Here is a 27515-nt window from a genome sequence, read left to right on the forward strand (position 1 = left end):
CCCCCGAAACCCCGCTCCCCTCCCGCGGATCGGGGTGTGTGTTTCGCCCCCCACCACGCCCCAGCCCCCTGACCTGGGCGCTTCAAGCCTTTCCTTGGGGAATTCTGTGCCACATCGTGGCTGGTGGAGGCGTTTCAGCCAATCAGCGCGCGACGCCGCGGCTTGTTGCCAGGCAGATTATGGTAATGAGGCCCGGGCGGCCACCCCCCTCCCGCTCTGCAGCTACCATTGTGAGGTGAGGACAGGTGGGGGGGTTTGGGGCCGCCGCGGGGCCGGCGGCAGCGGCCGGGGCGCGGCGCCCGCACGGGACCCCCTCAGGTAACGCGATGGGACGGTCCGGGAGGGCAGCGCGGCCCGGGGACGCCGCAGGGACCCGCCGGGGGTTTTAGACTTGTTGTTTTAGTCGCACCCAAGATGGCGCCCAGAGCTGGCGGTGCGGGGCCGGGATAAACCGTTCGCTCCCGCCAGTGGGGGGGGGGCGGGGGGGGGGCAATCCTGTTGCAGATGATTAAAATAAGCTGCTACTGCAGTGGCATTCAGCTGACAGACACCCATGTCCCCCCTTCTGGGGGGAACCTGGCTACACTGGGGTCACTGCTCAACATCCCCCTGAATTGCTCATCACAGCCCCTTATCCCCCAAAATCCCCGAGACAGAGGAGCCAAAGCCGTCTAGGAGCTGAGCTCCAGCCCTAGGCAATGTAAACAGCTGTTTGCTCAAACCTCAGCACAGGGAGAACTGTTCCCCCTCTTTTCAGGGACAATCCCCTTCCTTTGGGTTTGGGGGCACCGGGGGGGGGGGGGGGGAAACCCCCCCCCCCCCCCCCCGGCCGGGGGGGGGGGGGGGGGGGGGGTGCCGGAGCCATGTTTTGTCTCCCCAGCACTGTGGGGGGTGGGGGGGGTGTCTTATCTCTCCACCATAATTCTGGCCCCTCGCTCAGCCCAGCTCCCCCGCCCTCCGCGACTGGCCCGTCCTGTCCCGTCCGCTCAGCCTCTGCCCTGGCCGCCCGCCCGTGTCCCTCCTTGGCGCTCAGTGGTTGGGGCCGGCTGGCCGCCGGGCGTTCTCACGAGGGGCTGATGGCGCCGCTGCCCTCAGGCGGGGGCGGATGGGGGGGCGCGGCGGCGGCGGGAAGCGGGTGGTGTGAGGGGGGGGCATTCACGCCTGCCGATTGGCCGCATGCCTCGCGCCCCTGCCTCCTATTGGCCTAGTTAGGGGAGGGGGCGTCTCACCCCGTCTTCGGATTGGCTGTTGGTGGCCGTGGAGACTTTATCAGGGGGCTGTGGGGGAAGGGGGGTCCCCCAGTCTGCCCTGTGAGGTGCAGTGGTGTGGTGTGTTCTGGGCGTTCCACCCTCATGAGGTTGTCTTGCCCCGGGGGGCCTACTGGGCATCTGTGTGGCCCCAACAGGGCAAGGCTCCTGGCTGGGTGGCCCTGAGGCTTGGTGTTGAGGGAAGTTAGGTCCTTCCCCACTGTCCTGAGCGGGTTCTATTCATGACATCCTGGTGTGCGTAACAGCAGTTGCCGCAGGTGGAAGCTGTGGGGTTCACTGGTCTCCTGACAGTGGTCTTGGTGCCAAAGACCCTGTTCCCTGTGGCCTTGGTATGGTCATAACAAGTGGATGCTTGATCTTGTGGCTCTTGCTCTGTGGGTGTTGTTGTTGAGTTGTCCCGTTTCCCCTCCTGTGCCCCAGTTCCATTAAAAATGGGGTTATGTGACTTTGTTAAATGGTTGAGTTGGAATGGAAGAACGAGGTCCTGATGCTGTGAGTTTCAAAATTACTCATCCTAAAGGAATAATTCACATTTTTAGGGTTATTTCCCTGTACAAGAGCTATGTGTGGTCACCTTTTACCTCTCAGCTGTACATTGCAGAGCCTCAAGAGGGCTCTTACAGAGTCCCTAATTTGCAATTTAAACTTGGTTTAGGCTACAGACAGTAGTCATAGTCCTGACAGTAAAATGAAGGGTCAGTATTTGTGATGCACTTTTTGGTACCTCAGCATCAACCTGTTTAGTGTATCACTATATAGTTCTAAATTGACGGTTCTTACAGGCCTTGAAAGAATGATCAAGTGCAAAGCTGGGTGTGTGAAATGCCTATCAATGTTTCCCTGTGAGTTTCAATAGAAATAGAGACTATACTGAACTTTTGCTTTTATCAGATTTTTAATAATTCAGGGGTTTTTTTCTTGTAGTTCAGTTAGAATATGAGATGCTAATGAATCACCAGCTGATTTTACAAGTGGATTCTTTTCATCTTTTGTGAACACAATAAAATAATTGGCAGTCTTGAGCCTTCTAATGCCTTCATTTCTAGAAAAAGTAGTGCAGGAGTGTGTATTGCTCTGGTCTGTCCTTAAATGGAAAACTTCTCTCTGAAATTGTGATGGCTTTTGGCATTTTGGTTCATGGATGCCTCTCTTGTGCGAAAAGAGACAGTTTCGTTATCTTGTTTATAGGATAAGATATCGGGGTAGTTGGTATTATTGTTATCTGATAGAATAATTGAAAATTTGATTTTGGGGAGAAACGGGTCTGTAGTATTATCTGCCCTCCTCTGGCACCCTTAGTCCTATCCTTTGCAGAAAATCCTTGGATGAGCTCTACTGAGGTAAATTGCTCTGCAGTGAGCAGCTGTTTCCAGTGTGTTCCTGGCCACCTGCAGCTGCTGGCAGCTGTGTACACTGAATTCTAATGGACTTCTAAGTGTATCTAATTAAGTGGGTTGGTATTTTATGGTGAATTTTGTTTGGACTTGAACATGAGATTGGGTTTATTTGTTGCTTTTATCTCCTGCTAGTAAAACATGCAGATGTATTGTAGCCCTGAAATGGCTCTATATGTCAGTTCCCACCTGTTTAAAGGTGCAGATAGTTCATTGGTTCTCTGGGGTAGTGCAGAGCAGCAGCTATTCTGAAGGAGCCATCTCAGGTATGTGCTTTTGTGTGCAGAAACAAGGTAGTTTTATTTTTTTAAATTTTACAACAGGTGATTTAAATTCAGAGGAGAGGTGCAAGGGCGGGGGGGGGGGGGGGGGGGAACAGGTGATTTAAATTCAGAGGAGAGGTGCAAGGGCGGGGGGGGGGGTGGGAGAAGGAGAGAGGAAGCAGCACCACCTGCTTGTAGGAAGGGGAAGAATCCCCTTCAGCTGACAGTTCTTTTGGAAAGCGTTTACTGGAGGAGGAGAAGGGATGTGAGATAAAAAATTGGCAGGAAGAAACTTGAGGGGAATGGTTTGTTTTCTTTCAGTAACCCCTAATAGAGCCATCTTGAAGGTTGTGTGGGCAGAACTGTAGAAGACACTGATCCAGACATTTATTTTCCTTTTGTGTCATCCTATGCTTTAAATGCATGTATTCCCTTCTGTCTTGCTTTATCAGACTTCTCTCTCTGTGATTTATAAACCAAATCCTTTAGGAAGGCACGGTCACTGCCTCGAGCAGCTGGAGCCCAAAAACTGCAGTGTGTGATTCAACAGCCATGATATCACAGGGGCCTCAGAGGATGAAACATTGGGAAGACAACATGGGAATGTGGCCATAGATTCAGGAAGCTGAGGGTGGGAGGAAGAAATCAGTTGCTGGAGTAGACATGTACATGTTGAGCAAATGGGAAGAGAGGTGACTAAAGAAGAGATTTGCATATGTGGAAAGTAATGAAGTTGAGTTTTTGCTCACTGAGAGAGAGGACAGTGTGAGAAATACTTTATTATACAAGAATTAGGACTCAAGAGAGATGTCCTTGGAGCATCTCTTGAGTAGGTATCTAAACACAGCCTTGGTAGTTCCCAGGAGGATGTTAACCTGTGCTCAGGCTGGATTCTCTCCTGTGTTCTGTGGTAGAAATGGCTTTTCAGCTACTTACCTGATAAGTTGTGAGAGAATAGTTATACCAGACTGTTGTGCTGTCACCTTCAGTGCCTGGGCACTGTCCTTTTAGGAAAAGGACTGTCACATGTGATGTCTAGCAGAGGACTGGCCTTGGTCTAAGAGATCTTTTCCAGCTCATTGTTGCTTTGATGATGGATGTGCCATAAAGATATAGATTCATTATGTACAATGGCAGCAAAGAGTGCGTTCGTGTTTGGCTGAGCTCTTCTATTTATTATATGACAAAATAAATTGAAGCCAGTTTTCTCTTTGTGGAGATTAATAATTCTTGCTGTCCCAGCCCTAGTATGATTTCCATTTTTAACTCACCAGTAAAACATAAATAATGTGGTTTTACATTACCTGATTGATAACACTCACACAAAATGCACCAGGGCCACAGTTCCTTGAAACAGTGTCTGCCTGTGATGAATGGGAATGCAGAAGAGGTGACAACAGTCCTGAGTCAGTCCTCAATGAGGTTAGAAACCTTCTTGCTGCAGCGAAAGCACGTTCCTGCTAAAGGATCTCAGGAAATGCACTGACTCTGCCTTCTAGGCAAACTAGAATAATTGAGTTTAAGTGTGGATAAAGCTTTTTGCAGGCAAATGTGATGTTCCTTTTGGGCATAATAAATCACTTTCATATTAAAAGCTGGAGGAAGACTCAGAGTCGTAAAACCCCTTTTGTACCAATCTTGGTGCCCTTGCACATGGCTGGGGTGACATACAGTTGTCAGAGAGCTCAGTCGTGAGAGGATTAAGCCGATAGTCCCTGCTGTTATTGCTGCAGGGAACCTCAGGCTGTGGCAAGACTCTTTTACACTGGGAAGTAAATCACATTAGCTGGTTTATGCACCATTATTATATGTAAAGGGGATTCTCATTTGAGATACTGAGTGGCTTTATTCCTCTCTGAGCAAGGAGGTGGTCTTTTCCCCTTGCTCTGCTTTAATATTCCTCCTTTCTCATCCCAGGTTAGGGGGAAAAAAGAGTGTTTGGCAGCCACTGGCTTGGATTTTTCAGCAGAATGCCCTTAGTGAGCCTCACAGAGGTTGCTGCAGCTGAAGTCCCCAGAGATTTTTGTCTCTGTATATTCTTGTGTAGTCACAGCATTGAAAGAAATGGTCATTCTTTAATAGCAAGTTTGCCAAGAAAATATGGTTATTGTTGATTCTAATTTTTTTTGGTGGTGGTTTTTCCTGACTTTGAGAGCTTACCTTTGAAGCCCTAGGTGAGTTCACTGGGTTTAACTTGTGTTTAAAACACTTAGATACCAAACACGAGCCAACAGTGATTTTACTGTAGTGGTTTTCTCTTACAGCACCGTTCACTCTTGTGTGCTTGTGGGGGGGATCATGGATGCACCTGTGAGGGGATACACGTGGAGCTATGGTGGCCCAGGCTGTCTAATGCTGAGGCAGCAAAGCTAACAAGGACATTGCTGTTGGATAGGCAATGAGGTGCTTTGCCCTCTGAGCAATGCTTTCCCATCCTCTGGAGCTGAATGCAGTTCATGGGGAAGCTGCTGACTTAATAATAGAGCTCCAGAGAAAACACCATCCCGGAGGAGCAGGAGGAAGGAGTTGGAGAGTGTTGCCAAGGTCAAAAGGAGGTTTTAAGTAAGATTTCAAAAAAAAAAAAAAAAAAAAAAAAAAAAAAAAAAAAAAAATTAAGAACTGTCAGACAATGACACAAAGATGCTTTCGAGGCATCAGGAGCAGCAGAGGAGAAGTTTTGTCATTAATGAAATTTTCTGGATTTGATGTAAAATGCAAAAACTAAAGAGAGATGGCCATAGGTCTGTGGCAGCAGCAGGTCCCAGAACGTGTTGAGAAAAGGAAAGTGAATGTGAATGGTGTTCTGAGAAAAACCTGTGTTGTCCTGAAGGGATGTTTAATTTATTTGCACAGCTCAGAATGAGCCAATGTTCCACTAGAGGAGATATTTCAAAGTCACAGGAGCTGTGCTGGTTCTTCAATTCTGTTGTGTCATGATTTGCACTATATATGGTGACACTGGACTGTCACTGCCTCACCACTGCCCTACTGGAGTGGTACTGGACTGTACTGGTACTCTTTAGTAATGCCAGTTACTGTTTCAGCTTGTGTCATCACCCAGCACAGACAGGGTGAGGCATGCCTGTTATTTGTGGAGGAAAATGCTGTGTCTGCAGTTACTGTAAATGCTTTAACATCTCCCACTGGCATTGCTTCTTGCTCATGTTTGTGATGCTCATTGGATTGTGTGAAAGTATTGGGGTGCTGCTGGAATTTTGGGTGACTATTGGGTAATGTGTCATAATTGACTAATCTTTCAACTTCCAGAAAAGTAAGAACTTACAAGAGTTTATCCTATCACAATGCCTTTTATATTTAATTATCTTTTTTTTCTTTTAGGATTTCTGCAATTGAGTTTCAATTTCTATTACACAGATCCTTATGGTAATCCCTTGGACACAGCAGAGCTTCCCATTGAGGTGCATGCCTTGGTGTTTATTTAGCTTGTCTGAAAATGTCTGATGTGTTCAATACAGTGAGAAAAATCAACAATTGCAAAGGATAATCCATAGGTGAACAGTGTGCAGAGCAAGCAGAGAGCGCTCCCTGCATGCCAGTGATTTGGCAGTGCTTATGTCCAAAATTTCACATTTATTTCTGCTAAAAAACTACCAAAGCTGAGAGAAGACCACAGGGAAGTAGTTAAAATTTTGAGACACTGTGGCTGTCAGTGTCAAGACAGGGAATTGCGAGCGGAATCTAGGGAAGGAAATAAGATTGTGCAGAATTAACGAGGAGGAGCATCCTATGAATGATCAGTGAGTAAAGTTAGTTTGATCTTCGTGTCATCAGTGTCAGAAAACTTGCTCAGGTGTTGGTGTTTTGTGGCAGTTCTATTGTCAGTGACTTTGGGTTAGATTTTTCCAGCTTCTGGGCTTGACTGCAGGGCTTATTTCACAGGTGAGTTTCAACATTTGCTCCTGCCTCCTGCCCTATATATTGCCTGTCCCTGGGACCTCTCTGGGACACAGCCTGTCTCCTCTTGCATTATCTTCTTTCTCAGCCCATCCATGTTTCCAGGGAAATGTGCTTTTCAGTGTGTTTTCATGATTACAGATGTACTGAGGGAATGCATACCAGAGGTCAATCCTAGGATGAATTTGGAAGTACAGAAGTTGAAAGCATCAGTAAATCCTGCAGTTACTGCTATTGTTCCTTATTGCTGCACAATTGGCTGGGCTGAGCTGTGTATTAGTTTCATTTCTGTCAAGAACAGCAATGACCAGATTGTTTATAGAATCTGCAGCACTGGGGCACTGAATTTGGTTCAGCCTTGCTTTATTTTTCCCCCAAGATTTTAAGTTAGTGCTAACTTTCAGAACCATGAAATGATTGTCTTTTGCTTTTCTTTCCAACTTTTTGGTACTTCTTTTTTCAGAGATGAATCTTAATTCCCCGTTTTGTCTTTTAAAGACCCTGCCTGAGCCCTTCAGTCTCCTTTGTACTCAAGTTGTAAGTTATCTGTGCCAAAATGACTCTGCAGGAGTGAGTCAGCATCTTCCTTCAGACCTTCATTGTCTGCTGGTGGGGAAGGTCAGCCAAAAATTCTACTTGTTGCATCATGTGGAATTAGCCAGAACTGTGCCTTTCCCTTAATTCAATTAGTAGGTAATGTAATTGCTTTCTTTTTAATAGGATTTTTTTTAAAGGCAAACCACCCCAAAGTGGAACCTCTAATGTTTGTTTTTTATTTTTAGTTTTCTGAGCAGTTAGGTAATTGATTAAACTACCGGCTACTGTTAGTGCAATTACCTGAATTGGCTCTTGATTAATACTGGCAGTCTAGGAAAAGAGCTGTTGTGGATAAACCAGCTGAAGATTATCAACAGGATAGGTGTTAAATTTTGCCAAGAAGTTGTTCACAGTGTGTTACTGACATAAATGCTCTCACATTTTGCACAGGTAGAGGTGATCATATACCTGATATATGTATACATTTATATATGTTCTGAATAAAGAACCTATACCTGATAAAATGAGTGAAGGAGGTCAGTGAATGAGGTAGGATTAGATATGAGAAAATCCCTACTTTAATCCTTAAAAACATAACAAGAAAGGTTCTGTGTAGCGATGGATGGTATTTTTTATAGATCAGAGCATTTGTGCACTTGGATATATAAATAAATAATATTTATCTGTAAATTGCCCTGACCTTCCACATTTAGAGAACAAGCCTGGTGTTTATCACTCATGTTTGCTGCAGTTAATTTGTTCATACTAAGCTCAGGCATTGAATGCTGGTATGTAGATTTTATTTTAATTTTTCTCCTAAGTGGTTTTTGGGGATGTTTTGTATCAAGCAATATTAATGGAGATAAGGTTTCTGTCCCTGTATTCCCATAACTGGAAGTGTTTGGATATAAGAGAAAGAACAGTTCCTCAATGTGTGCTTTTGTAGGGCTCATGTGCTGGGTTGCTCAGCGTGAGACAGCAAGTGTTAACTCCAGTCACCAGTAGCAGCAAGACTTGGTGTCTAGCAATGCCCAGAAATATCTTTCCCACTGTTTTTCGTTGTCTATATGTAAGTAATATGATTTTTTTGCTCCACCACACAATTCAGTGACATTAGCCTGAGGCTTCCCTGCCCTGATGATTTATCCATGCGGGTCAGGCCCAGTGGAATAGTCAGTGCTCAGGTCTGCACAGCTTAGTCCTTGCTGGCAAAATTAGGAGGAGTTAGAAAGTGCCTGCTACTTTTTTTACCTCTCCTTATCTATTTTTCAGTTTGTCAATGGCAAACCAAATGCTAGCATTTATAGGGATAAATTATGACTAAAATAATTTGCATTTAAAATGCAATTGAATGAAAGCATCAGCAAGGAGCCTTCTGCTTCCTTTCTGGTGCACAGATGGGTGCTGGCATTGGATCAGCCCAGCAAGGTACTGGATATAAAATCAAGTTAATTGGAGTAGCTGAGAAATGAAATGGGCTCAGCCTCATGCTAATTCCTGGCCTGTGATTTAATATGACATTAGAGATGAAGGATTGGGAAGGTGCTGAACCACGGACTCAAACAGTCACCAGAGCTGTAAATTACCCTTCTGGGATCGTAACAGCAGATTGAGAGGCCCCAGTAAAATTGCAAGAAGTGAATTAAACCAAGCTTGGAAGCAGTTTGTTGGGCTCTTTGAGAGTTTAAGTTTCGTTGTTCTTTTTTAGTTGGCTATTGTAACACTGTACTAACCTGGGACTGGGGTTTTGTCCAAGGTCAAATCTGTCTGTACATGAAAAACTAGTTGGTGCTCAAACAAAATCTCATTCAGGCAAACTGAGGAACTGGTGATGCATCTCTGAACATAGTGTTTTCTTGTTGGAATCAGGTCCATTTTTTGCATTATTTCTAGGCCTCTAGGTGCCAGAAGAACACTGAGGAGAAGGTGGTGTAGATGGCCTGTGGCCAAGGAAGAATTCAGCGTAATCTTTCAGTGCAATTGGTGCAATGGTTGATTTGTTTCCTCCTTAATGGGATAGGGAAAGTGGTGACTAGTAGGACTTGACCATGCTCAGTGAGATAAGGTTTTTGTTCCTTTGTTCCCATAACTTAATGTGTTTGGGTCTTGTAGGAGGCGTTTGTAAAGCCAAACCTGCTTTACTCTGTATTACTCTGTATTTACTCTGCAAATCCCTCATAGCTCCATGCCATGTGTCATGCTGGTTTTAATGTTTCTGTTCTCTGTTTTTTTACAGCCATGTTGCTGAAGATCACCTTGTCTTCTGGAAGCAGAAACACAATGAACAGATGAATCCCTTCAGCCGGATATTACTCCAGTAGGTCTCCTCCTCCTCATGGAGCACACAGGCAGGGAGGAGATGGACTTGAAAGAGGAAAGTCCTCAGGTGTGGACTGAATCTGCAGGACAGGAACAGAGTACTGCTCAGGTGATTAGCCAGAGCTTCGCCTCTGCTTGGGCTGGATTGGGATTGGTGAGGAGGGTTAGTTCCCATTCAATCCTGATTTAGAGTCTAGAAGCTCAGTTTTCATTTGAGCAGAAGTACAAACATTTCTGTGGTGATTTAGGGTTAAAGCTTCAGAAACTGAGTGTTTGGGTCTTGTAGGAGGCGTTTGTAAAGCCAAACCTGCTTTACTCTGTATTTACTCTGTATTTTATAATAAATCCCTCATAGCTCCATGCCATGTGTCATGCTGGTTTTAATGTTTCTGTTCTCTGTTTTTTTACAGCCATGTTGCTGAAGATCACCTTGTCTTCTGGAAGCAGAAACACAATGAACAGATGAATCCCTTCAGCCGGATATTACTCCAGTAGGTCTCCTCCTCCTCATGGAGCACACAGGCAGGGAGGAGATGGACTTGAAAGAGGAAAGTCCTCAGGTGTGGACTGAATCTGCAGGACAGGAACAGAGTACTGCTCAGGTGATTAGCCAGAGCTTCGCCTCTGCTTGGGCTGGATTGGGATTGGTGAGGAGGGTTAGTTCCCATTCAATCCTGATTTAGAGTCTAGAAGCTCAGTTTTCATTTGAGCAGAAGTACAAACATTTCTGTGGTGATTTAGGGTTAAAGCTTCAGAAACTGAACTGTGCAAACCGCAGCAGTGAAGAGACAGAGCTCTGAAATGAGTTGAACAAAACTAAGCAGTGGCTTTAGAAGTTTCAGGGTCCAAATATGTTTATTACTGTGCGGGAGAATAAAGGGTGTTAAGAGTAATGAACAAAATCTGTGCTCTGTGGCAGCCGCTTTTGATGGCATCATTTGAATCAGATGGAACTGTGGGTGGACCTTGGGGAAAGTAATACAAGTAATTTTTTCCAGCCAGACATCTGGGTAGTGAGGAAGGGGGAAATATTAATTGTAAGTGACTAATGCAGTTTTAATTCTGCAGTTTTAATTCTTTCAGGTTCTGCTGTATACAGCTTGTCCCTCTGCCTCTGAGACAACACAACTGGGAATTTCTAGAATTCTGTAAATTGATTTACTCTTTTAAGTATGATAGGAAAAGGGTGCTGCATGATATTTGACCCACAAGCAGAGAAATTCTGCCTCTCTTAGTAATTTCCAGCTTTGAAATTTGCAAAGAAAGGCAGTTTTAAATGGCCTGTGTTCCCTTCTCTCTGCAATGGGGTAACCATGCTGCTGTTTGCACATGGCAGTTTTAAGGCTTAATGAATGTGTGCAGAGTGCTTTCCAAATGTGAAATTGTAGTGTTTGTCAGAAGATTTATTGTACACAATCAGCACTGAGCATTCAGGGGGAAGTACCAGGTGTCTTCTGAAGCATAAGCTAAAAAGTGAAACAAAATAAGCAAATTATGTAACTGTGGTATCATTTTATGTGAAAGAATTTTATGTGACTATGAATACTTGTATTCAAACTAGGTTTCCTCCTCACTGTCCTGTTTTTCCCATGCACTGAAAATGCTTTTCAGCATGTAAAGGATGGCAAAATCTAAAGATAATCCTGTTTTCACTGGAATCCAGTATTCTGGCTCATTTAATATAGGCCATCATCACAGTAATCAGTTATGATTACAATTATAAATAATCATTAATAATATAATACATATTAATATACTAATTATCAATATCACCAGTTATGATCATAATGTTCTGGTAAAATTTAGTTGTTTAGATTTAAAGTGCAGCCCTAGACATAACTTGTTCCAGTGGTCCTTGGAATCTGTGCTTGATATTTTTAGGTATAGGTTTGTCTGTTTAAATAGTTGAATTTTCTACTGATGCTGCACATAGATACTGCAGAGAAGCAGTTTAATATGCCCTACTGCTGACTGTGAGAGCTGCAATACTACATCTTGAGGAGTATCAGAGTTAATAAATTCCGTTAGCCTCTCATCAGACAGCGAAAATTACCTCCAACTAGAGAACTAGCTGAATGAAGTAATTATCATAAATCCTGAAAGGGATATGAGCATAAAGGGAAACGATATCCCAGTACATTTAATAGATACATCAGTTCAAATGGGAACTTGTTCCCTTACGAATTTCCGAAGCATCACGCAAGAACTAAGTATGTGTGGGTGCCCTTTGTAGCAGTTACGTCTTAAGATGCAATGCAAGGTAAAAACAGACACTGATGGATGTTGTGTCCAGATTTCTGTTGGTAGAATAATTGAGTGAGATTTGAAATATGTGTTTTTCACTGCATTCAGATTAGCTGGGACACAAGTTCTCTCTGCTTTCTGAGGCACCCCATGACTCTGGTGCTGTGTCCCACTGGCCTGTATTGGTGCGAGTCCAGGATCTGTTTGTTCCCCAGGTGCACTTTGTCCCCGAGGGGGGGGCAGTGGCCCAGATCATGTACAGTGATGAGCAGGAGCGCGGCCCTGCACAGCAGGTGGTTTACACGGCTGACGGCACCTCCTACACCTCTGTGGACACCTCGGAGCACACCCTCGTTTACATCCACCCCGTGGAAGCTACGCAGGCACGTGTGGTTCTGAGCCCACCCTGGTTTTGGCACCTAGAAAACACAACAGTCTTATTTGGGATGAAGGCCAGTTACCAGCCAAGTGGTATGACTGGAAAATAGCAGGCAGTCGCTCCCAGCAGTTTTCTCTGCCCACTGTTGAGCAGGGACTTCATGCTGTTCATTTGTCTGATGTGCAAATCTGCTTATCAAAGGATGGTGAGGCTATGAATTATGAAATGCTGGTTACTTCACTGAAGATGGATGAGATTATAATTTACTCAAAGGTGTTTTCCAGAACAAGGATAATCTCACCAGAAGTTCTGCCTCTTGTATCCAGTAAAAGGCTAAGAGCCATCTATGTTCCTTCTGGAAGAATCTTTGTTTTGTGTAGTACAGTTGTCATAATTGATAGTTACAATAACAGTCGTGTCTTTTTGCAGAGCATCTCTGTTTATTCAACGTAATTTTGTGGTCTCTTCAGAGTTGCTGATTTTATAGACCTTTTATATTCATTTTCTTCTGCATAATTATATCAAGTAGCCTTTATTCCCTTGCAACACATGTTTATATGGGGTCAATATGCTATGCATCTCTGCCTCGGTGTGGACAGATTAAAAAGGAACAGGCTGGCTTTGTCCAGAGTGTTTTATAATATCTTTGCTGACAGGGCAGATTAGCTGTGCTGCAAAGTGCACGTACCTGACACTCCCATCATGCTGGCAGGGCCTCATGTGGCACATTGTGTCCTGTGCAGCCCTCAGCTGTCCCAGAAAACCAGCTTCTATGTGAAGGGATGTCCTGAGAGGATATCTCCCAGGAAGTTACTTGCCAACTAACTCCAAAACTCTGAATGCTGTCATTGTGTCAAAAGATGTGCAGTATTCAGACACTCTTCTGCATCTGAGATGAAATTATCACAGTGCTAAAGGAATTTGTATTATATCATGCTTTATTTTATTGTAGCCAGGCTGCTGCAAGCTCACATGTTTCAAGTTTTGGCTAAGTAAGGCTGGCCTCAGTCAATCCTTAGTGTTGCTTTTCCTGGGATTCTGTCAGGGCTGTTCTTGCAGAATATTGAAATTGGCATGGCTTCTATGAAATTAAACAGCATCCTGGCCATATCAAAGTCTTATATAGGATGTGCATGATAGTTTCTCAAAAGAATGCATGCAGCAGTCTTGTGAATTTTCAGGAAGAAAAAGCTTGCAGTTACTTTCTATCCTGCTTTTAAGTGTTACACATTAAGGCCATAGACAGAGATATTGAATTTCATCCTGTAGATTTTATCAAATCAACAACTGACAAAGTGATTTTGGTAAATTAGAAACAAAAAAAAAAAAAGTGAAACAATTTAGCTGTACAGATGCAAAGTGCTACATAAATATATTAAGTCTTTATGGAGCATTACCTAATTTTAAATTTCTATGTATCTAGGTCTACTTGGGTGAGTTGAAGTAGTTTGCTGTGGTAACAGGCAGGTTAGAAGCTGACAAAGGCTCAAATGTGGGTTGTTTCATAGTGGCAGATAACTTTTGTGTGAGTTGGGAGTAAAAACCCCCATGGCTGGTTTGATAAGCCTTTTTCACTTTGTCTAGACTCTGTTTACAGATCCGTCCCAAGTGGCTTACGTCCAACAGGATGCTACCACCCAGCAGGTAAGGAAGAGATTTTATTCATTTTGTGCCTAAAATTGTGAGGGAACAGTGAGGGAAGGTAAAGGGACATTCATGTGGTGCATGAGGGTAATGAGCTGTTTTTGAAGTTGTCCAGTGACAATCTTAGTCTTTTGCTGTCACCCTGATCAAGACCTGTGATCACCTTGAGCACTAATGACAGTAAAAGTTAAGAATTATTTTGAGTTTATTCTCTTTAATTCATATTGAACAAGAATTCCAATTTACTGCCCCAGATAGCATGAAAAAATCTTTCAACAGTATCCCTGCAGCAGATGTGGCTGATGTCATCTGAATGTGCCATTTTGGAAAGGTGGGGTTTTCAGTTGTCCTCTTACAGGTTCTGATCCAAATGCCTTGGAGTCCACAGAAGGTTGTTGAGGGATAGAAAAATTGGATTAAATTCTAGGTTTACTAGAAACATCACAGGAAATTAAGTGTGAAACCTGAAGAAGTTCAGTGACTGGCTCCCTTATCAGGTGTGCTAGGCTTGCCAGTGTGAGGTGGGCAGGGAGAAAAAGAAAACTGCAGCCTGTGTTTATAAGGTTATGATGATTTTTCCTTATTCTTTTTACATCCATCATGGACGGGGAAGTTGTTATTAACTCTTACTGGTATCTTTGGGGACGGTGCTGTGATAATCAGCTGTAGACAGGTGCTTTCAGATTCGTGGTTGAAATTTTCTGCTTGTCATAGACTTAAAATCATTACTGCTTGGTGGGTTTTTAATTACATGTGGATGTACTAGATCTGAATCATCACCAAAGCCATCATTAAAATGTGTGTTTATTGACAGTCTTGGGGCAGAGTGAGGGATTGAATCTGTGCTGAAAACAAATTTTCTTGCTAAAAAACGTTCTAAATGGTTGAGGCACAGATGGGAAGCAATGACTGACACAATAAAGGTGTTACCTGTCTTTTCATTTTTCTCTGGAGTTTTGTTCTGGAATTTTTTGCTCCATCAATTTCCCTGCATCAAGGAGCCAGAAATACCTATTTAATTGCCTTAAAGCACATTTAACAAATATATGATTAATTAAAAATAGATTATTTGTAAGCAGTGCAGATGGCAGTTACAGCAGAGGTGATCTGCTGTTATTATTCCAGAAGCACTGACCTGTGTGTCCTCAGCCTGTCCTCCATTCCAACACAGTCTGACAGCAGTCCTAACATATGTATTAATTTTTTGGTGAACAGTTAATCCCTCATTATGTCAACTCCTGCCTTTGCAGCTGTTTTTACATCAGCATATCATGTGGGACATTCCTGAACTGACAACTAATAATAAAATAATAATTAAAGCTCCTCTTGTCTTTCAGAAAAAAAACTTTATTGTAGAAATAAAGTGAGAGGTTTATAAAAATAATGCCCATAATCCATGCAGTGCCTGACATGGAAGTGCAAGTAAGGGTATGTTTGGTGTGATTAGTAGTAGGCAGTGCTAATAGGGGGTACAAACAGATCCATGTCTGTGTGACCCTCTCCTTGCTGACACACTGCAGGAAAAATGATGCCACTTGGCTTCAGAAGTGTCAATACCAGACTGTCATGGTGGTTTCCTCTTCACTGTTGGACCATTCCCTGAAGTCTTTTTGCTGTTGTTTTTCAGGAGTTTCATAAATTATTCTTAATATCTCTTTAAACAAAGCAACTAGTTTGGAGTACTGAGTACTTACATTACGGATTTTGTTGTCTGCTCCTTTGCTACTGGCCCAATGCACTGTTCTCAGTTTTATCTGATATTTATTAAGCACTTTGCAGAGAGTCAAGAGCTTGGATTTTAGCATAAAAACTGCTTAACAGTCAGAGACACAAACTAAAAGCCATGTGATATCAGCTGTAGAGAAGGATGAAAAGTCACACGAAATAATGCAAATTCCTGTATAGATAAGCAGGAGACAAATGCAGGAAAGGTGATTCCTAGAGGTCTTAGTTTTGTTTTATTTAATCATTTATTTACTTTGTTCAGCAAAGTAAATGCTTTCATTCAGCAATTAAAAAAAAATGTAATATGCATTAATTTGGTTGTTACAGCACTAAAAAAAGTATGTAAACAAAAATGTATAGTGTGACCAAATGTAAAGAAAAATAATTGTTGGGATCCTCTATTTGAGAAGTTGATCTTCTCATGAGGTCAATACACCATCTTGGTTTTTATGGATCCTGGATCATAGAATCACAGAATGATTTGGATTGGAAGGGACCTTAAAGCTTATCTAGTTCTAAACCCCTCAGCCATCAGCAGGGTTTGCTTGAGGAAAGAAAAAGTCAAAAAAAGAGGAAATATTTTTTTAGTCCTTCTTTACCTTTTCCCTTGAAAACGAAAGTAAATTTGGGTGTAAAGAAAAAGAGACCCCCAAATCACTGGTTTTACTAAGAGCTGAAGAGCTCCTAACATCTGTTTGTAGTGCAATTGAACCCAGGACCTTAAATTTAAAATGTGTAATAGGTAATTCAGAAGTTGCAAAGTGTAGATTTGAAGTCTTTCTCTTTTCTCCCAGGAGCTGCAGGTTCTGTCCAAGCCCATCATCCCTGTTTGAACCCCAAAACTCATGGGAATGCAGCAGTTTTTGAGTAGAGTGCAGGGCTCAAGGGAACTGTGCATGCTGGGCCCTGCCCATGTATTAAGTGACTGATGGAAATGCTGCAGTGCTAAAATGAGTGCCTGTGCTTTTAGGTAACGGTGCTCTTGCCTGCTGCTGCTCAGAGCATGAATCCCACCAACCTGTCTGTGCTCGGCAGCGTTGCTGACCCCCCCCAGCCAGTGGCTCTGGAGCAGGGGCCACAAGCAGATAGAGTAAGTTGCCAGGCACCCTTTCCTTTTTCATGTAAGAGCGCACTGATTCCATTGCTCCATCATCTCTAGGGATGAAATGTGGCTAAGTGATCTGGGAGGAGATGTGAGAAAGCTGTAGTGCAGATTTGCACTGTCTTCCCTAGTCTCACTATGGAATGTATGGGGGTTTAGGATATCGTATTTAATATACAGAGAAACCTGTTTCACTGATGGTTCTGTGAACAGCCACCTTAAAATTCTGTCAGTGCTGAAAAGTGAAGTTAACGGAAGGTGTAGTACTGACTGTCACAGCAACATCCACTGGGTTTCCTTGCCAGTGTTTTTAGACAGTTCTGCTGCGTGTAGTGTATCTTGTTCTCTACCTGAGAAACCTGTGTGGGTGATGGAATATGTGCCAAAATTCAAATGTTGCAGTTCTTTTAAGGAAGGAAAGGACTAAACTTGAAAATTAGTGGAAGAATGCAATGCCCTCAACTGTTCTTTATGTCCCATAGTTTATATCTAGTCTCCACATTACCTCACCCTTTCTTGACCTCTACCTTTGTACTCTGGAGATTGGTTTTGCTGGATTGTAAAGGGAAGATTGTGTGCCAAAGTGCAGATTCTCTCACCTGTACAAAAGAAATTAAAATACAGCTTTAGGCTCCATTTAATATCCACAGAGCCTGGACTTGGTTTTAAACTTTCTGTGAGGGTCGAGAACATCCTCTGAGTTCAGTTTCTTCTGAGAACTGAGTCCTTGGCAGGGTATAGCCAGGGAGTAATACAGGTGTTTTGAGCGATGCCATGAGCAGCAGCCAGCCATGCAAAACGTCCCTTGGCAGTCATTTAGCACCTTCCCTTGTCCTCCTCTCCATTTCCTGGGGCAGCCGGAAGGGTAGAGTAGCAAGGACCCTCATTGCTTGTCCTTGTAGTTTTCTTCGTGAATCAGCTTGAATTGTTTGTAAATTCTCTCCTCAGGCATCGTTACCGGTGCATAACCAGGTGTTACCTCCTATGGAGGCTGTGGATGGTTCTGATCCTTTGGCACCTCTGCAGAATCAAATGGAAAGGATAGAAACAAAAGAGGAAGATGATGAGGATGAAGATGAGGATGAAGATGGTGAAGACACTGACATGGACGAGTGGGATCCAGATCCACCTCGACCCTTTGATCCCAATGATTTGTGTAAGCATGTGCAGTCATGTGTAGTGTACTACCTGCCCCGCCTTTTTTCCTTCCCTCTCCATTAGACCTTTAGTAAAGAGAGGCAAAAACCATTCAGAATTTAGCAGTAATGAGTAAATGTAAGTCTTGATTCCCAGAAATGTGGATTCAAATTAGACTGCTTGACTGAAAAGACAAAATTCTGTCTTTAGTGAAGTCTCTGAGCTGATTTGTTCTTATTTTGCTGGACACTGGCCTGTCTAATATTTTTAAATGTAGACAGACTATTGGCATAAGTGTTCCCACAGCTGAGCCAAAGATTATTTAGAGAGAGATAAGGCTGTCTCTGAGCTAGTGTGTGAGTGTCTGTCTAAAAGTCATGTCCTCTCTGCCTTTGTGTTGCAGGGTGTGAAGAGTGTAATAACGCACATCCCTCAGTGTGTCCAAAACACGGACCTTTGCATCCCATCCCAAACCGGCCTGTGCTGACCAGGGCAAGGGCCAGCCTTCCCCTGGTACTCTATATAGACAGGTTTTTGGGAGGTGTGTTCTCCAAAAGGCGCATCCCAAAGCGTACACAGTTTGGGCCTGTGGAAGGACCCCTGGTCAGACAGACTGAGCTCAAAGACTGCTATATCCATTTGAAGGTAAGGGTGAGAAAAGGGGAAATCAATTTGTGCCTAAGCTTTGATTTTCATTAATTTGTCACTCTACCTTCATCAATTCATTAGAGATATTTTGTTGCTTCCATCTCTGAATGTAACTAAGAAATATCCAGATTGTTTTGGCTTCAAATCTGCTCTGTTATTCAGGGTGACACACTAATCCTGGTGAATGTTCTGGCATTACGGTGATAGGATATATATATATAGGGTACATAACATGGAAGGCTGTGACTCACTCTCACATGAGCTGAAGCAGCATCTGGACATAAAAATAGCACCCCCTTCTGAGGACGTTCTGCAGCCATTCTTTTGTGTCGTGTTGTAACATCAGTTCAACATATTTTTCTTACCTTTCTGTTCATAAGATGTAGGAGAGAGGAGATATTTTTATGCCTTTCCTCTTGCCAAGTAATTGGTATGGGGTAAAATGGGTTTGAGTGACTTTTATCCATTTATTTGCTCTTTCACTAGAAAAATATTGGCCCTTTATTTGTTTGAGTTTAGATCCACAGTCTTAGGAGGGCTCTGATGGTCAGTGTGTGACAAGCAAGTTGTGACCATAGGCAGCAGGAGAATTTCAGCTAAAAAAATGCTGCTTCCTGCTTGAGGCAATGTCATGACTCAAGAAATGAAAGGAAAAGTGGGTCTGCCAGTTAGAAACTTCTGACTGATGTTTCTGTAGCCTACTGAAGCTACAGCTACTTGTGTGTTATTTGTTATAGTCACTTGTTCATACTATGCCTGATCCCTTTAATGAATGATTCTTGTTCCTGAAAGCCTTGGAAGGATCCATTGTGCCTCCCTAGTTAATCTTTACCTGTTGCTAAATATTTTTCTGCTTGTTTCTGGATCCGTGTTAGTAAAGAGAGAAAATTAGCTATGTCCTCATTGCTCCCCTAATGTAACAGGTGCATGGGCACAGTAGTTTTCTTAGTAACTCAAATTCTTTTGAATGTGCTGGCAGGCAGTTACAGTCACATGTAATTGGATTTTGCTACAGGTTTCTCTTGATAAGTGTGACAGAAAAGACCGAGACTTGCAAGAGGACTTGTGGTTTGAACTTTCCAGTGAGGCTCTGTGTAACTGGATGATGTTTGTGCGTCCAGCTCAAAATCACCTGGAGCAGAACCTGGTGGCCTATCAGTACGGCCACCACATTTATTACACCACCATTAAAAATGTGGAGCCCAAGCAGGAACTCAAGGTATGGCATTGCTTGTGTGTCAGAATTCTCTTTTTCTACTGATTATATAGTAACTTAAAAGTTGATGCCTAACAAGTGCCAAAAACTACTGATGTGAATAGTTTTAGAACTTTTTTCCTCTGAAAAAAGCCTGGCCTGAATTGAATGTCACTGAAGTCAGTAAGTAGTTAGTCACCAACATATGCATTTTAATGAGCTTTGGCTCATGAGGAAGTTTAAAATAAAAATAGGTAAATTGTCTCTCCCTGTCATGCTTTACACAACATATATTTTGCTGACACAGTCTAATTTTTATTGCAGCAATCCTAGTTTTTTTAATTCTGGATGACCTTTCCAATTCGCCCTGTGTGTTCCTGGCTTGTTTTCTGGTGCCTTAAGTGAATGTGGTCTCTCCTTTTATCTAGCTTTCCTGGAGCTTTTGAAAATTTGCATGTGAAAAACAATAAAGGATGTTGTGATTTCCCTGTGGTTTGCTTTTTGTTCCCTCTAAAAATTTATTGATTATCAGTGTGGCTAGCTGAGATAGCCTTAATTTTCAGCTTTTTTGGGGGCACTTGTGGGGGAACAAAAAAAATTTGATATCACGAAATTTTGTTGTTCTTCAAATCTCTTCTTGCATGTAGATTTCAACAATATGTCTGGAAAAACAATTGCTTAGTAAGTGCACATACTAAATCAGGGCAAAAGCCTATTTATACCCTTTTAAGAGCAGGACAATCTGAAATTAGTTCTTAATTTTTTTTAAGCTGAATTACTAGAAATCTTACAAATCCATTTTAAGTGTATTCAAACATCATTTTCTCAACAGTTTTTAAAACAATTTGAAATCAGACTTTAAATCTGTACAGACCTCCCTGTGGGAGGATAATTTTTCTTACTTTGTGTTAGTAGTGTCTTTTGGGGTATAAAATGGCTTGCTAACTGAAAGGCTTGGTAACTTCGTTTCCTCCCCAAGTGGATGTAGGGCATTCATGCACATTTTGTCCAGAGATTAAAGTAGTTGAAGCTGGGAAGTTCTGATTTGCCTGCCAGGTGTGTAGTCCAGGAGCTCCAGGCTTTTGTCTTTGTCCATATAGTGAGATTCCTGCAGAGTGACACACCTGCTGGAGAGTCCTTGAAATCCTTCTCACCTCTGCTTGTGGCCCACTGCAGGTTCAAACTTGTTTGAATTTTTCATGATGAAAATCTGTTGATGCCTTCTTTGAGAAATCTTTTCTAAAATCCACTCTTTTTCATCAAACAAATGAAATTATGGAAGAATTCTCATCTAAATGTGAGCATCTGCTTTTAGGCTTTAATGAACTTTGTCTTCCTGCCTCTTGTGGTTGCCTTTGCTGAAGGCTTGAATTCCTTGTATGACAAAAGTGGGTCCATCATTCTGGTGCCTGGCAGATCTGTGTTTTGGGAAGCAAGACCATATTGCTCCAATCCTTCAGAAGCATTTTAAATGAGTCTATGTGGATGATGCCACCTATTGTCTATGTAAGGAGAGCAGGAAAGAAATGGAAAACCCCCCAAGTTAATAACATTTCCATTCCTCTTGGTACAAGTATCAGTACTCTGATGACATCCTTCCTTTACAGTCATGTAGCTGGGTTTGAAGAGATTAATCTTACTGCCTTTAGAGCTACTGGGAGCCATGTGTGAGATAAACATTTGTGTTAGGAAGCTGGACCTTAATTTTAAGTGGATGCACTTACTGAGCAAAGCTCTTTCATTCCTCAGTGGGGCCACATTGATCTTACAGACTTTATTGTTGAGGATGGAAAGAGAAATAAGAGTTAGTGGTTGAGGCAAGTGAAGTAAATATATTGCTTAAAACCCATTTTCAAATGAATTTCCGTTAGTTTTGGCTCCTCCTCAGTGTTCTGTTACCTTGTGCCCCTGCTGCAGGTGTGGTATGCTGCCTCCTACGCTGAGTTTGTGAACCAGAAGATCCATGACATAACTGAGGAGGAAAGGAAGGGTAACTTGGGATCTTCTGCTTTCATTGTGGTGGTGGTTGCAAGTTGCATTCCTTACTTTCAAGTATATGGCCTGTATAGTGCTCCCAAACTTCTGCTAAGTTGGGAAAAGTTAAACCAGATCTAGATTGTGTTATTGGGACTTATTTCCAATAACTATTCTCATTAGAATATTACCTTAATTTAAGCCTTTGCCTCTGGGCAGCTTTAAGTTGCTTTCTGTCAGGAAGAGGTCTGTTTCTGTACTCACTGTCTGCTGTATGACTGCTTTAGATTTAGAAATTTCCCTTGATCTCCCTTAACTTAAATCAGAGGCACGATCCTGTAGGTGCTCTTCCATACAAGGGTGAACTTCAGAATCCCCCTGAATAACTAACAGTGTTGATACTCCATGGGAATTGTCCCCAGTGATCTTTCTGTGTCTCTGTGATGAGCTATGGTCATGGCACAGTGCAGAGGACATAAAAGCAAAGAACAGCAGAGCAGGGCTGGGTATTCTGCAGCCTGTCTAACCTTCAGGGGAGAAATCTGGCCCACAGAGGATGGAGACGCTGGGGGCAAAAAAATTAGGTTTAATTGGTGACGAGTGAAATGGTGTAACTGACATTTCCAACAGTGCTCAGGGAGCAGGAAAAGAACTGGCCATGTTACGAGTGCAGTCGGCGTTTCATGAGCTCGGAGCAGCTCCAGCAGCACCTCAACTCCCATGACGAGAAGCTGGACTTCTTCAGCAGGTACTGACAGCCTTAGCTTCGCTTGTGGATCACTGGGGTGCTTCCCCAAACATGCAGAAAGGAGGGGCTTTGTCCTGCAAATCTTAATGACCAACTCAGGAGAGATCAGCTCTGTACCAGAAGGGAAAATCATGGCAGGAGGAGGCTGACTGGTATGAGAGACTCTGTGAAACAAGTAGCTTGAGAGAAATAAATAGTCTGTTGAAATTAGTGAGGTTTTTGTTTTGTTTTTCTTTGACAATGACTAAATATTTGTAATGTTTCAGTATCACAGTATTGAAATACTGTGTTGGTCAGAGGTATGGAAGTACAGAGCTTGGAAAACAAAGCTTCTAGTGCCTCATTGTGCCACTGTGCCACTGGCAAGATAGTTTATCCTGACTTACTAAAAACTGAATCTACAAACACCTGTCACAGAGCAGAAGATATTGGTGCCTTCTTTCTCCTGAAATGTAGCAAGTGACTCTGTTTTGTTTTGCTTTATTGACACAAAATTGTTCACTTCTGTTTGGTGCCTGACATCAACAGCTGAATGCTTTTTGGGGAGAAATGTTATGGCTTCAGATTTTAAATGGGTTTCCCTGTGCACTTGCTCCATCATGCTGAAAATGCTTCCCAGCACAACATAAACGGGTGTTAGATGAAGTCTGCCATGGCAAAGGGCTGGATGGAAGCAAGTAATCCTCTTGGTCCCATGATTACTGATAGAAATTTTAATGTGCTCTGAACCTTGGCTTCTCATAAAGCTCAAAATAAATAGATAGCAGCCAGAAATCCATTGGTTTTGCTTCCAGAATTTATTCAGTTTTTATTATTTACTGCAGTTTATTATTTGCTGCATCATTGTTGCTGAGTTGAGTGGGTGAGTAGGAGTGCTGAGAAAGAAATTATAAAATCCGTGGAGAATCCAAATTAGTCTTTTTTTGTATCTAACCTGGAGCAGAACCAGAGGCCGAGGTCGTGGGCGAGGAAAGAGAAGATTTGGACCAGGCAGACGCCCTGGGCGCCCTCCCAAATTCATGCGCATGGAAGTAACCAGTGAAAATGGTGAAAAGTGCGAAGAAGGAACACAGGTATATTTTTGGAGATGGAGGGGAAAAAAATAGCACATGGAATGTAAGCTCTTGACTAAAATAATTTGGGGCATCAGTGCAAACTGAGGGTGTGCTTTGGACTTAAAAATGAGTAATTCTTGGTTTCTAGCTGGAATTCTCTGCTAGGAGAAAACACTAATTCCCTACTATAAAATCTGTAAAATCACTTGGATTTTGCAGCAAGTTTCACTCCAAAGCACTTAGCAGTGAGGTGGGTTATTGCGACAGTTTAGCTGCCTCACAGAAGTAATTCAGGCAGTAAAACTGTAATGGGAGTTTAGTCTCCTATTTGTCCTTTCTGGAATGTGAGATCAGCCTGCTCTTACAACTGTTGCTGGTAGATTTAAATAAGTTTGAGATACGATTTTCTTTGATGTTTTAATAATAACAGAAGGGCCTCCTGTAGGCAGGCTTATTGCAAAATGTTCTTTAGCTTGTAGCTGTTGGTTATATTCTGCAGGGATGTAATATGATGCATTTAAGTAAAAAACTAAATTATATGATGCTGACCATGCTTAGGTTACCACTAAGTCCTTTTATGAGCAGTGACAGAAGTAAACCAGTGCTCTGGTTTATGACTTAGCTGAAAGCTGATATCTGGAGTGGTAATTTTCCTCTGTCTCCTCACTGGGTCATGGCTCTGTGCTGACTCAGAGGGAGGAATGTGTACTCTGCCTCTGAATTCCTGCTGCAATGCCCTAAATGCTGCATTAGGTGCAGGCAGTTGTGAGCTCACCCTCTCTACAGGCTAACATGACACATGCCAGCCTCATTTAGACAAATAAACACCCTTCACTCTGGGGAGAGCGTGCTTGCTGGGCGCAGTCCAGTGTGTGAGTGGCCTCTGGACTGGAGGTGGCTTTTGTCCTGCCAGCTTGGAGCATGGCCCGGAGCTGGCTCACCTGTGTCTGTGCAGTGGGATAGGATGATGCCATGAGCCCTTGGAGGTCTGCTCATCTCACTAAAGCTGGGCATGAGTTCTGCCTGGGAACTGGAGAGTCAGGATGCTGAGAGCATCGCTGAGTGTCAGCAAGGTGGAAACTGGCCACCCAGACCTGGGCTGGACACTGCGATGGTGTATTGTTTACTAAGGGTCTCTTTCTGGTAAGCACTCACAGTCTGTAAGGGCCTCATTCCCACACCCACTTTTGTGTTTTGACAGCACCACCCTTCAGCTGACATAATTCAAAATTAATTCTGGTGTTCTGTTTCCTAGCTTGTGCTTTTAAGTTTCTTCAGTTGTGTTACATGGTGTCAAATAAGGATCTGTGTGTGGTTTTTTATGTAATAGAAGATGATTCCATTCCAGAAGAGTTATCGTAACTCACAGGGAAAGAATGTAGACTTTTGGCATGTGCTTCCTGCTCACAACACCTCCCTTTTATGCTAATACGAAAGAGGAGGAAAAACAGCTTTGTGTGATATATGGAAGTGATGTGTGCAGAGCTGGAAACCGGATTAAAGAAACACACAGCATCCAGTGTGATTACCTTGTTTGTCACTCTCCAGTTTGGCACTCCAGATAGTTCATTAGGAAGGAGAAGACACTGCAAAATGACACACAGAGTTTCAAAGTGACAACAGTTTCCATGAGACAGAAATTCTCTCCTTTCCTGGGTCTGCACTAGTTGCTTTGGTTGAAGTGGAAATAGTCCTGAGTGCAGAAGAGCCTTGTTGGCTACTATCTGGCTAATCAGCCAGATAAAGCTGATTGGTTTTGCTGCCAGAATTTATTCCATTTTTATTATTTACTGTATCATTGTTGCTGAGTTGAATGGGTGAGTAGGAATGCTGAGAAAGAAAGCATAATGACCATGGCTGGTCAAAGAAAAGGATGGCCAATGAAGAGTCACCCACCTGCAGCACTGCCTCCCTGGTGCTCTGGGTGACGCTGCTGTAGGTGAAGGTGATGTGCCAAAAGCAACAGTGGACACAGTAGGAGTTAGTGTAGACACTACACTATGCTGTTTTGTTTATAGTTTATGATTAACTATGTACAAATCTTGTCTGCTGAGTATTATCAAAGTGTTTTTCAGTGGGTGGGGGGAATAATCACTGGTTGTATGATTTGCGATTTCAGGACTTGCTGCATTTTTCCAGCAAGGGGCAGTTTGATGAGGCCGGACAAGCCCCACTGAATGGGCTGGAGCAGCAGGAACAGACTCCAGTGCCAACAGAGCCTCAAGCAGCACTGGAGCAGCAGGAAAACCATGTGCTCCATGTACAGCCACAGCACGAGGGCAACACGGTGCCCACACAGAGCACTGTGACAGCAGATGACATGAGGCGAGCAAAGCGCATCAGGGTAAGCACAGAGGATGGGGGATCGCATCCGCTATAACCCAGGGAATGCCATGCCTGCCTGCCACGGCCAGCTGGTCCTCCTTTCACTGTCAGATCCATTTCCAAATCCCAATAAAGCATCTCATTTCTAGCAGTTTTCTTTGCACTGAGAGGAAGACAAATCTCACATAAAGGACCAGTATCTCATAGGTGTTAGTGAGAACTGGTCAGGTGCTGGAGCTGATTGAATTCCATCATGGTAATTCTTGCATGGAAACACTATCCATCCAAACTGGCAAGCAGGGGTGCTTCGAACAACTGGCAGAATCCTCGTGCTGTGGCATGGACTAATGACTTGCTCACAGCACCATCTGTGTCTCTCAGAACTGTCTTGCAAATAATTGCCAAAGAGGAACCACAACCTCCGTTTGGATCCACTTAGATGATGATGATACTTAGTGATAAAGTCCTTTTTTGGGGTAAAAAACCCTGCCTTTGAGAGCAAAACCTGTGTTAAGAGCAAACACTTTGAGCCTGAGCTCCATGTCAGCTGGCTGAGCTGGTTGTGTGGGAGGGAAATGATTCAAGCAAATAATCCTTGAAGCTTTGTAACTGGGAGATCAGTTTATTTAGCTTAAAATCTTTTTCTTCCATGTGTTAACTTTGGATTAAGGAAAGAAACAGCTGCAGTGGGGTAAGTGTTCATTTTTAGGGGATGAGGAAGAATTAGAAAAGAGTTGAGTAACTATTCTGTATGGGAAGATGTTGAGCCAAATTTTGCTTGCAGTTTACAGTAATATATATGCAAGACCAATGGTGATGTTACCCCAAAAATGCTGTGGCATGTCTTGAAGGAAGAGTTCGGCTTGGGCACGTTAAGATGCACAGTTTTTAACCATACAAAATGCTTGCAATCTCTGAGTGACAAGTTTCTACCAGTGATTTCATTTTCATATGGTAAAAGCTTGGGGGATTTTTTATTGCATGTGTTTTGAAGGGTGTATAATAGAATACAGAGAGAGATGCTGGAGTTTTGACAGAGCATGGGGATGTACTGCTTACAGTGTGCTACAGCATCCTCAGAAAAAAAAAGAAAGCATTGCCCATTTCCCTGAACTTTTGAACCCAAGATGTGAATTTAGGATCCGCTGAAATTAATGTAGGATGGAAAGGACAGAAGTTCTGAAGTTACTTCTTTGTCTTGTAACTTAGCTTTTGTTCTCTGTAAATTCATCACAAATAGATGACAGCTCAGAGAAGTGCAGTGGTGGTTCACTGATACGTTTGTATTTCAAGTCTTCTGAACCTTCCCTTTATCTGGCAGTTCGTGTTCAGCAGAGTCCTGGAGAGGTTTCAAGCCAGCAGCACAGGCAGAATGGCAGATGGATGGTTGCACAGACCTTTCTATATTGCATCAGACTGTGAGCAATAAGCACTTGAGATAAGACTAAACCAGCAAGCATCATTTTTTAAGCACTGAAAAATCACTCTCTGAACACTCACACAGCACCTGCCTTACAATAACATGCACTTCATAATAAAAGCAAGCAAACATTTGGTTTTTAGATATGTGGTACGTTATTCACTTCCAAAGAAAAGGTACAAAGTCCTGACTCCTGGTTATGATTCTGAAATCAGCTGTTGTT

The 27515-nt window shown here is 43.0% G+C and overlaps 1 protein-coding gene across 12 annotated transcripts in view; it reads left to right on the forward strand.

Annotated features, from left to right (window-relative positions):
• Positions 1-48: 48 nt before the first annotated feature.
• PRDM10 (PR/SET domain 10) overlaps positions 49-27515 on the forward strand; it is a 42805-nt gene continuing 15338 nt past the window's right edge. Inside the window, exons 1-12 of one of the 12 annotated variants that reach the window (XM_041413684.1) lie at positions 49-182; positions 9614-9805; positions 12156-12323; positions 13904-13963; positions 16659-16778; positions 17739-17946; positions 18331-18572; positions 19591-19794; positions 21688-21760; positions 22375-22492; positions 23433-23565; positions 25667-25891. In XM_041413684.1, the coding sequence (XP_041269618.1) occupies positions 9713-9805; positions 12156-12323; positions 13904-13963; positions 16659-16778; positions 17739-17946; positions 18331-18572; positions 19591-19794; positions 21688-21760; positions 22375-22492; positions 23433-23565; positions 25667-25891 (1644 nt within the window). In that variant the 5' untranslated portion in view covers positions 49-182; positions 9614-9712. The other 11 variants (XM_041413682.1, XM_041413681.1, XM_041413683.1 and 8 more) reach the window with 11 other exon arrangements.

The sequence above is a fragment of the Onychostruthus taczanowskii genome, unplaced genomic scaffold, assembly GCF_017590055.1.
Source record: "Onychostruthus taczanowskii isolate IOZ18803 unplaced genomic scaffold, ASM1759005v1 scaffold43, whole genome shotgun sequence".
NCBI classification, from domain to species: Eukaryota; Metazoa; Chordata; class Aves; order Passeriformes; family Passeridae; genus Onychostruthus; species Onychostruthus taczanowskii.